Source organism: Polyergus mexicanus, unplaced genomic scaffold, assembly GCF_030449975.1.
Source record: "Polyergus mexicanus isolate NDT 795.1 unplaced genomic scaffold, iyPolMexi1.0 SCAF_14, whole genome shotgun sequence".
In the NCBI taxonomy this organism is placed as follows: domain Eukaryota; kingdom Metazoa; phylum Arthropoda; class Insecta; order Hymenoptera; family Formicidae; genus Polyergus; species Polyergus mexicanus.
In genome coordinates, this window is record NW_027223334.1 from 6,796,599 (window position 1) to 6,808,481 (window position 11,883).

Sequence of the window (11,883 nt, forward strand, 5' to 3'; positions counted from 1 at the left end):
ATTCACATTCAAGAAGATTGAAGGGCCGAGGTAATGCGGATAGTCATTTTCATCGTTTCCGGAATCAGTATTTTGCGGGAATTTTTGTCCGATGAAAATTTTCACCCCTTGCGAACACACAACTACGTTCCATACATACAAGATATGTATATTATTATTCACGTATATTTTCCTAACTCTTTAAATTTATAATTTATATAAGATTAAAAAAAAAATTATTTAAACTGGAATGCGCGATAAATCTTAGACAAGAAATATTTCCACGTTATTTGTAGAGAATATTAAGAAAGCTATTTTAAGAAAGATCACGCTCTCAGTTCTCAATTGTCGCATAATAAATTAATAAAACTAGTTTTATATTACTTTCATATTTCATAAATAAACGCAGTTATGAAAGTATGATTATTATATGAAATATTCTCGATGAAAAAACTGCGAAACGAGCAATTCGTGCCGAAACATGATTTCTTCCGGATCTTCATGTTACTGTAGGAAGAAATGCTGCTTCTTCAAACAACATCGGGATTTTATAGCAGCGACAACGCGCGAAAATAAATGTCCGCGCGGTCGTTAACGGGAATAGAACGGATTGCCATCGTTATTGCGAGCGTTTCATCTCCATTAACGATGACACATTTCCGGCATCATGACGATTAAACGCTAAGCGCGAATATGTAGCCCTATGCGAACGCGAGCGAGGGAACGAGTGAATGAGCAAACGACGAGAGAACGACAGAAAGAAAGTAGGTCTCTGCCAGAGACGTCCGCCATTGAGAGTGTTACATTTTCGCTGACGGGCAAGATACTAGGAAAAGATTTACAATGACAATATACCGTGCACACGTGCGGCCGAGAAAACGCGCCGGGAAATCATTTTGCTAAAGAAAATCCTCTCGAATTTCGGATAAATTTTTTACAACGCGACATCTCGAATTACTCTTGTTATTGCAGACAAATGCGTCCGAGTTTTCTTTTTTTTTTTTTTTCCTTTCTCACTTCTCTCAGAGACCATGAGAAACGCAGAAGCGAATAATATTTCGAGGCTTTTTAAAAGAATCAAGAAGACACGTGCAAAAAAAAAAAAAGATAACTGATCGCGAAAGGTAGTGCGAAGACGATCATAAGTATAAAGAGAGTCTGAGTGGATTGAGCTTGAGGAGCGAAAGAGTTTCCTTTTCATGTAATGGCACTCTTCAATCATTTCTTACTCCTTGCAGACTTGCACTCGCTTTTACGCTATCGCTTCTTGCCCCATGCTATCATTGTAGTTTTTACAACGACGCTTTTTCTTACATTGTATTACGAAAATGTCCACGGAGAATTTTTCTTTTCCGAAAAGGAATTTACATTGCTATCAATGTATTTACATAGTTGAAAAACACAAGCATCCCTTTTAAATTATTATTCAAATATATATATATACATTTTAGAAATATATTTCTACACGTATTTCATCTCGCGAATACTTGAAACTCGTCTTATTCTCCATTCTATTTCTAAACGTGAAAGGATCATTTAAATCAAACCACTGTGAGGATCTCGATCTAAAATTAAGGAGAGATAGATCTCAACCATATGCAAAGCGTAAAATTCGCTATAATCACAACTATAGCAGCTTGAGTCGCCGATTCAAGTCGATCACGATTTCCGCGTGCAAATTGCCGCCTTCTTCTTAACGATACGTCGCTCATCGTCAGAGTTCTTTGTAATTCGCTCGTCCTACTCGATCGTACAGCGCGACAAGCACGAAGAAACTAACGAATATCAAATTGCCACGGTTAACAACAGCGTCAGTTTCCTCCATACCTAACATCGTCCCTCGCAGACAGGGGAAAATTCAAGTTGGCTCAGCCCGCTAGTATATAATGCGAGAGATTTACATAGGTCGTACCACCCGGTAAATACATCGCTGCTCGTCGTTTACCCGACGAGCAGAGTGAGAGAGAAGAGAGATAGAGAAGAGGCGAATCGCGCGTGATGGTTGCGATAGTGGTTGCGAGCCGCGAAAGACAGAGATCGAAAGAGGCGGTGGTGGATAGCAGAGAAAAGGGGGTAAAGGAAGGAGAGGGGACGGCAAAAAAGCCGCGCTAGGGGTGGCGGTGGTGGCGGGCGACGAGTGGGGTTGAAGCGAGCGGTGGCTGAAGGAGGGAATGACCCCGCGTACACCGGGGTCAACCGTTGCACCATGCTCTCCGTGTCTCATAGTCATGGACGAGCCTCGCGTTTGCTCGCTCGCTTTGATATACGGGGACCAGGCACACCGTGTACGTACCGTGAACGACTTGGGAGGAACCACCCGAACCTACCCTACCAGAATCGGATGTTGCCTCTGTTCACTTGCTGTCGCGTATACGCGCCGTACGTACGCGCACGAGTCGTTGACTTGCTGATGATATTTATGAATACACGCGGGATGAAGAGATGGCAAGACGGAGGCGGCGAACATTACTTCTCGTTATTGTCGGTCGATATATTTTTAGCTTGCCCCTTCTTCCCAACAGTCTTCTTGTCTAGACAACGTAGACTATTTCTCAGATTTTACTTACACGAAATATGTGAGAAAGAATAAAAATTCGAGAATAGATATTCTCATCTAGATTCACGCGTGAACGACGCGTGCGAATATAACGTCAGAAAAGATATATAGATATCACAATGTCGTTTCGCATGTCGGGTTTTAGATTTGTCGGAAATATTTACCAAGTGAGAGAACATCTGAGAGATTATCTCGCACGATATTATGATAAAGTATTAAATTGTATATCGATATTCCTTAAAACTGACAACACATTACTAACATTAATATTTATACAACATGTAAAAAAAAAAAATTTCTACCAAAAACTGTGTTAGCGCTTTCAAAGATTAATATCTCAAAAATTATAAATCATCAAGATATATATATATATATATATATCGGAATTATAATTCTGAATACGCTAGATGAGAATAATTCTAACGTTTAACGTTTAAATTCTAACCTTTTTACATGTAAAGAATGCGCGAGGAAAATACAGATAAAAATGTGCGAAATTTGCACATACATATCCCCCGACTGTTCTTTCGCGAGCGCTGGATTACGTCACATGTCAAGTCAGATCTCATTGTCAGTATCGCGCGGGCGGCTACTCACGGAACAGTGAGCATCCGCTTCCGAAATCGCTTTCATATTTCTTATGCGCATCATATTTCTTGGCCAGCCGCATCCTATATTTTTCGTCTAGAATAGCAGATATCCGTGGCGGTGTATTAAGTCACGATAGATATAACACCGTCCTGCATCCATCACAAAATCAAGTTACAGTTACGGGAATGTTCTATCGCAACATTTCGATATTGATTCCACGTACGTCCGCATTCAGCAGCTGCATGCGTGTACGTGTGTGTGTGTGTGTGTGTGTGTGTGTGTGTTCGCGAAACGCAAGACGCTGTTATAAATCACGCTTCTAAGTCGATAATCGAGCGCGACGCGCACAAGACAATGAGAACGAGAGATATACGATAATGGTAAAAGAGCAATCGATCGATTTGTGATATATCGCATTGTCGCGCTGTTAAATTATAATCCAGCAACACAGCAACAGCAGCTGCTGCTGCGATGCGTTGTGTAATTGCTTCGCGATATGGCTAAAAATTAAACGCATCACCGTTGTCCGATGATAGCGGGAAATGTAAATGAGAATTTTTTCGTGATACTTAATGCTCGTCACAGCGGCACGCCATCGCGGACCGCCTCTCCAATTAACGCAATTAGCCATTTCATTAGCGCTAATTACATCACGCATTTAGTATGTTACCCCCCCCCCTCCCCCCTAGACGCATCTATCCCCAGCGGTGCAACGATGATTGATATCGCGGCGGAAGTTACCAAGTTTCTCACTTTTCTTTTTTCCTCGTGGCACGCAAATCCGGAAAAGGCCTGGAAATCCTCCTCGAACTTTTCTAACGGAAAAAAGTTTTTATCTCTTCGCCGAAAACCTCGTAAAGAAGTCGGAACGGTTTTGAGCCAGCCGCAGGTTTTTTTTTTTTTTTTTTTTTATACAAAATTTTAATAAACCCCTGTATTGCTCATTTTGCTCCGAAATGTGAAATTTTTTAATTTCACACGCTGTTACTTTTAATCGCAGTCTGGTCACTTATTTAATTTTTGATTTTACTAATTAAATGTCACTCTTCCAATAGTTATTTAAAAATAAAGAGAATTAATTTTTAAAGGAGTAGAATTTTTCCCGAGTCGAAATTGTTCTTCCATCTTTGATCTCAATTTTCAATTTAACGTCTATTTTAATATTTTAAACCTTCAAACACAGAAAATTATCGTATTTGCCGTCTATTTGAGATATAAAATAGACAACACTTAATTTCCTAAATAAACCTTATCGAAAATTGAAAATAAGAGAATAATTTCGCCTCTGATTTGTACTAATAACTAATAAATCTAAAATTATAATAATAATTTCCGAAGGATCTAAATTTAGAAGGCATAAAAATGGGAAAAGGATTAAAATGATTTAATGAGGCTCAGGTTGCTTCGTTAACTTTTCAATTGGAAATAGATTCTGACAAATATTTCATTCGTTAACTCCAATAATTATATACATGTATCGTTTCATTAGGCGTTTGACAAACGATACGTTCAGAGAAAAGGGATGCAAAAAAAGATACTTACCCGTCACGCTGAGCAGCGACATGGTCTGAGGATCCACGGTTAGTCGGCTCAATATCTCGAGTTGTCCTTAATCGGCCGAACAGTGCACTAGAGATCCGTACGAAAGTGATGCTGCTTCACGATGAAAAAACGCCGAATATACACTTTTTTTTTCGTATACGATATACAGGCTATTACTCGCCGCATATATATGCCTAATACATTAATATAATCCTCTTCTTCTCTCTCCCTCTTTCTTTTTCTCTCGCGCTTTTTTTTTCTCTCTATCTCTTTGCTTTTGCTCACCGTGCGCTTCTATCACATACGATATATGAACGCGGGATACGTGTGTGCATACATACATATATGTATATATATATATATATATATATATATATATATATATATATATATATATATGATACGCGCGTGTCAAGTGGTCGCGATGTTCGAGCTGGTTACATACGAATTGAAAGCTCGCGGTAAGCTCAACACAGCGATCCGTTTTTCCTCCTATATTTCTCTGTCTCTTTCTCTCTGATTACTTAATGTTGTACACAAAACAGTTGTAAAATTCTGTTTACAGTCTGTCACAGATTAACCGCTGCGATCACGACGAAACGTTCGTTCGTACCTTATCGCGCTTAAACGCGCTAACTTATCTGGATCGACGAGCGACCTGGCTCCACCTCTGTTCCTCTCCTATACCCCGGTCCACCCCTTTCCACCCACTCCCAGTGTGTACACTGGCCGATGACCGTACGTGACACGAGTTTCTACGCGCTCGTCTGTAACACTGTTTTCTCTGTATACCGGCGCGATGACGATCGATCGCGCGGAGAGAGAGAGAGAGAGAGAGAATGACTGTTGTACACGTTATATTACTACCGATTGACTCGCTATCGAGTCGTTACTGACCCGCGAAAGATCGATTCTCTCGGATTATCGTTTGCAGCTCGCCGCATTAATCATCATCGCATCTATATGTCATCGTGCGTATCGTCGACTCGGCGAGTAGTAGTAGCGAGGCACTTGGTCACGCGCAACAACGCAGTCCATTCTGACGATTGAGAAGGTGATCGTCACCGTTCGCTGTCGCTAATGCCTCGCTATTGTCCGCGTCCCCGTCGTCGACGAGCAGCGCGGCTACGTATTTGCAATAATAGCGGTAGTAGTAATAATAGTAGTACGGTAGCGCCAACGCGATTACCGTGGAACCGCTGCTGATCCGGTCGCTGCTGTTGCTGCTGTCGTTCCCGTGTAACGCGCGACGGCCGCGATCCCGAGACAACATCGCCGAGACAGCGTCGCTACGCAGGGCCGTCGTCGTTGTCGTCGTCGTCGTCGTCGTCGTCGTCGTCACCGTCGCCGCCGCCGTCACCGCGCTTCTCGTTATTATCATAGTAGCGAGGGCTGCAGGGGATGTGCCGTCGCGCGTCTCTCGTGCTTGTCAGGGGAACGTGAACCACCAACGACGCCAGGCACGTCGTCGCCGTCGCTCCGAGGCGCGACCGGTCACGCGCATTTCACCACGATACCGTGAAAGAACGCCAGGCCGAAAGACAGAGAGATAAAGAGAGCAAAATGACAGAAAGGAGCGGAAACGAGGAGGGATGGGAAAGAAAAATAGGGGAGATCGCGCTCGGACGAATTTGGAGCGAAAGATGGGTAAAGAGAGAGAGAGAGAGACGGAGAGAAAAAGGGAAGGGAGAAGAAGGGGATGAAGGGGCAAAGATTGGAAGAAGCACGCGGCACCGCGTAAGAACTCTTCGAGATTATCACGTATCGAACACACAGTACTGTCGTGTATCGCTTTCTCTCTCCTTCTCTCTCTCTCTCTCTCTCTCTCTCTCTTTCTCCCTCTTTCTTTCTCTCGCTCCGGGCACCGCTCGCTCTTCACACCGTTTCCTCGTCGATCGCGGCCGCGTAACCAACACGCTGCACTTCTTCGTTATAGATGGGTAACGTGCGACATAACGTTACCGGAAGCAGGAATCGTGTCTCACGCGCGTAATGGAAGCGCGTTGCCGCGGTCGCGTGCGATCCGCCGCTCGATCTGCTGCTGCCGCTGTCGCCGCGTTAATCTGCTGAAACGTTGTTGCGAACGTACGCGGGCTGCTCGACGTCGAGCACTGTGCGAGCGGAGACGCCTCCGACACGCCGCCGCCATCTTGCTACGTCAAGGGGATGATATAGCGCCGGCGCCGGTAGGGATGATAAAGCCGGCCAGACCCGAGCAAAGTCGGGGCCGCCCGACAATCGTTCCGGCGAGACCGCCGTGACCGACCCTCTCTCTCCTCTCCTCACTTCGCGGCGAATCGCGGCTGCGAGCCACTCATGCCGATTCTCCGCGAACCCCCTTCGCCATCGGCGAGAGGAGCCGTCTTTCTCGACGATTCGTTCGCCCGTTCCGGGAGTGCAACGTCCTCGTAAATTCGGTTCCTTAATGAGAATTGCTTTCACACGCTCAAAAATTCCGCGAGAATAAATATTCATCGAATATAATAATTCAATTCGAATATTTGCCTGTAAAACACATTTACGCCGTATATTTCTCATAACGTGAAAGGGTTGCGTATATTGAAGTTTGGTCGATTTCGAACCTTGCGAATTACACCTGCTTTACACCTACGCAACTCGAATAATCCTAAATAACGATGTTATTCGAATTCTTCGTCAGAATTTTCCGAACAAACGCACGTCGTGGACGCAACGAAAGTCGTATTCGCATGATTGCAATAGAGAAAGAGAAAGAAAAGATTAATCATTTGTAGATGCCTAATTCTGATAATAACTGCCTACACCGACATTTGTGATTACTTTACGAGGCGATGGAAATCTCTCTCTCTCTCTCTCTCTCTCTCTCTCTCTCTCTCTCTCTCTCTCTCTCTCTCTCTCTCTCTCTCTCTCTCTCTCTTCCCCTCTCACCCTTCCCCCCTCTTTCTCTCTCTCTCTCCGTCTCATTATTTCGAATAAATTCTATCCCGTCGCTATCATGAAGTAGCTATAAAAAGCTACTGAAATCGTAGCATGCCGCCGCGCCGGCACGATTCAATTTATGCGCTCGAATGAACGAAAAGTTACATTCGATTCCGCATAATATATAACACATGTAGAAAATAAAATTTTATTCTACGAATAACATGCAAAATATAAATAGTATACATATTTTGTAACGCCCAGACTTTCCCGATATTACCAATTCGAGATATTTCGAACGTTGGCATTACAGATGGAAAATTGGTTTTCATTAGGATGCATGTGCAAACTGTTCTCTCGTTAGCGTGATAAAGAGTCGTAAATGCGGGGTTGAACGAGCCGAGGAACACGCAACGACTGGTATTCAAAGTCTCTGTAAACGCAGCCGTGGAATAAGGTTACACCATCGGCTAATCAGTATCGAACGAATAAGGAATTTTGCACGTTGTCAAATAAAGATATTTAATCTTTAATTAATTTCGCGATCTAATTCCTGTTGCGTCAGCGTAACAGGTTCGTGAAACTTTACCGGGAAAACTTTACGATATATGCCGACAACTCAACGCAGTAGATGCGCCGCGTTAGCAAGTAGTTATGTCGCTTTACGCCGAGACTTAGCAAGTAGTAAATCCCGTTCGCGCGAGACGCGCGAGCGCCGAGCCGCGTCGCTGACTCGAACTACTGAAAAAAAAGACCGTAACTTACGCGTTCTGTGATTTTCATATATGAATAAATGTCGCGTTGTACAAAACATGAAACACGCGTTTCCCGTGAAGTATAAGTCCGTTTACAAATTTAGAAATTGAAAAAGTTCATCGGGAGGAGAAGTTAATCTCGATATATTTTATTCAGATCGAAAGTAGTCAAAGACACATAATGCGTGATTTGAGGTACGATTTTTTTCGGACTTTTGAACAGAGCATTCAAAAAATTGAGATTTATCTGATGTAGCATTCCGCGATTGTTAACCTGAATAATGACTGAATACGGTACTTATAATTTGTGATTATTTCCTCTCATTTTTCACAATCTTTATATTCTTCCTATAATTCATATTTGGAAATTTAAATTTATGCATCGTATATAATAAAAAAAAAATTCTCTGATATAATAGAACATCATAAAATATGCCAGAAAATTAAATACTTTTTTATTAAATATTCTATAATAAAAATAAAAAAATATAATATATAACTTTAACGCTCTATCGATGATTTTTTTTTAAATTTTTTATCTTCTTTGCTCTGTTTTTAAAAAAAAACCCATTGTTTTGTTCCTTAAAATTATGTATTTTTGGCACTCTGCGGCTCAATAAAAAAATTTCTCTCGAAAAAAAATTCAACTCAAGTATACTATAAACTATAATATTTTGCCTACAAAATGCTTCTTTTTAAACTTTCCTCGGTTTTATTTGACCGAGTTACACGATTTTGAAACTAAACCTGTATTTTCTAGAAATAAGAAAATAAGAAAATTTTTTTAAACCATCGATATATCATGTTACAGTTGAAATTTTAAGCTTCAAAATGTTTTTTCAATTTTTTGTCTGCAAGGATTTTTCGCCGAGTATCGACATTATTTCTAAATCGTAATATCATAACATAATATAATACACTCGATATATTATATCACAAAATTATATATAATATAATCTTCCCACGGGGAACACCTTGACGTGGTGGAAGGGCTCAGTACCTAGACGGTGCCACACATACATATACACACATAATATATTCATAAAATTACTTACATATTAATTCTAGTTACCAGTTTTCCCAAAATCAATTAAATTAAAATTATACACACATACTTAATATTTAAATTGTCAAATACTCGATTAAGCCATGACAGACTTTTATTAATATGAAGTAATGCAGAGCGTAGTGTTGAGATAACTAATTAGTATCGCGGGGAAAAAAAAGCAACAATACTTGCAAGTATCGATTTAGCTCTCCGCGCGCGCTTATTAATATAAATATTAGTTTATTAGCATTTGATTTTTATTTATCTTTAACAAACTGTCATTACTGCATCGGTCATCGGTTTGCTCGACGTCATCGATCGTCAATTAGACTCACGGAAGAAGTGCAACAATTTAAATCTCGAAATTTGATTTGAACACGCCTCGCGGGTTTTTATCACTTTTTTTTATTATGGATATATATATATATTTCTAATTGTATTAAGTCCTGATTAATCGCTCGATAGTCTAATCGCGTCGAAGTCATATTTTATCCTTAAAATACACGGAATAGTTTTACACATACATATAAGGGAATAATTCTATCAATCTTCTTCTTTCTTTTAATCTCTTGTGCATGCCTTTAATTTATTGCAAAATGTTTATAATATATATATATATGTCTTTAATTATGTTGCAAGATGTTTAAAATATATATATGCTGAGATATATATATGATTAAAGATTGATTGAATTATTCCCTTTTATGTACAATATGTGCAAAACTATTCCTTGTATTTTATAAAGTACGATTTCGACGCGTAGACTATCGAATAATTAACCAGGACTTAATATACGATTAGGAATCGATTATATTAACACGTGCTGAGGATCAACAGATTTCAAATACGAAAATATTCGTGCCGCACGATATCGACGTTGCGTATTTCGATTTAACCGTTTCGTCGAAGGAAACGACATCAGTTCGATGTAGGGCGATTTCATATTGGACCAGGTTATAAATAGTCTTTCATGCTCCATAGTTATCAATAAGAGATGCACCGCGCACGGTAGTAGAACGATGTTCCCTTCAGACATGAAGGCGCGCGCCACTATCATACATTGATATAAGCTTTTTATTCCACGAGAGAATACAAACAATGGCTGTTACGTCACAAATAATAAGAGCCGGAAAAGAACGTTTTCAAAATACCGCGACATTGTCATTCGTTTCATTTCGTGTTCACAATGCATTTTAGCGATTCAAATATCTTATATGTCTACATGTCTATATGATTACTACACGTGGCCAGAGATTTCGTATAGCTTTAGTGTATCAAAATTAACATCGTGATATCTACTTTTCTATATCGTGCGTAACAGGTATTCTCGAGAAGTACTCAAATACTTTCGTTACTAAAATTATGTGCCTCTTGGCGTTCGTTACGTGTGTGTGCTCCTACTTGATAATATTGCACCACTTGATAGCATCATCGCATCGTAAATCGCAATTGTCGATATATAACTCGATTGAATTGCGAACCTGTTAAATAGCAGCGATTCTATCTTCATACGTTTATGATCGATACGATATAGCGTAGGAAATGGCGAAAGAGACGAACGGCATTACGTAAAGAAGCGCGAGGATTAACTATTCATAAGGGAAAAAAGGAAAAGCAGCATCCGCTTTGGAAGCATTTTAACTCGAGGATTACGGACTGGCGTGCTTCAAATATTGTCGACTCGCGATTCCGGTCGCGCGGTCGTGAAAGAGAATGAAGAGGAAGAAGAAAAGACGCGGCGAATAAGAGAGATGTCAGGATAGACTCGAGACTGCGTACAATGCATAAAACTAAACCGTATGGAGTGTATGTGATATTCGCGATATGTATGCACGAGTAGTCACAACTCAGCGCGTATATACGAAACATTTATCAGACGGCTATATACGTGTGGCATTTCCTAGCTCATGCGTTTTCCCGATATCGTCGAAGCCGACTACTTCGCGAAATCGATACAATTATTTCGCGATAATACGCGACCCGATTTACGTCACGGGTTACGTCCGAGGCTGCATGCTGTTATTAAATTAATGGCTAATTGAAAGCTTTTATAAGGCCCAATTATATTTCTAAAGACGTTTAATATTCTTCAAAGTGTGCAAATCCAGATATCTTTTATATGTTAATCGATCGCATATAATTTTTAAAAGCTCCCAACTCATTGAAACTTTTATGAGAAAATATTGTTTCAATTTATTTTCAGAGCATATACAAACAGATATAAATCTGTAGAGAATAAAAAGTATGAAACAGTTTAATAAATATTTATCATAGAAAAGAGTAATGTTAGCTGCCGAGAAGATTTTGGAGAAAAAAAATGTATTTTATCTCTTTAAATCTTTTTAGTATCATTAGTATTTATAAAAAGATATAATCTTACATTTTTTAATATTCTACAAATATATCGATTTAAACATCAGAAATTCATAGCACATTTAAATATGTTTTCTTGCCCGATCCAAATGTCCATCCTTGTCCCGGCGCAAAAAGTTTTGGCAAAATATAACGAAAGA

The 11,883-nt window shown here is 40.2% G+C and overlaps 1 protein-coding gene across 3 annotated transcripts in view; it reads right to left on the reverse strand.

Annotated features, from left to right (window-relative positions):
- The window catches only part of LOC138939392 (protein unc-13 homolog B-like), a 161,152-nt gene extending 154,364 nt beyond the window's left edge, over window positions 1-6,788 (reverse strand). Inside the window, exons 1-2 of one of the 3 annotated variants that reach the window (XM_070307122.1) lie at window positions 6,551-6,788; window positions 4,670-5,436 (exon numbers count right to left, since the gene is read on the reverse strand). In XM_070307122.1, coding sequence (XP_070163223.1) covers window positions 4,670-4,691 — 22 coding nt within the window. In that variant the 5' untranslated portion in view covers window positions 4,692-5,436; window positions 6,551-6,788. Of the gene's footprint in view, window positions 1-4,669; window positions 5,681-6,550 lie in introns of those variants that run through there. The other 2 variants (XM_070307123.1, XM_070307124.1) reach the window with 2 other exon arrangements.
- Window positions 6,789-11,883: the final 5,095 nt, after the last annotated feature.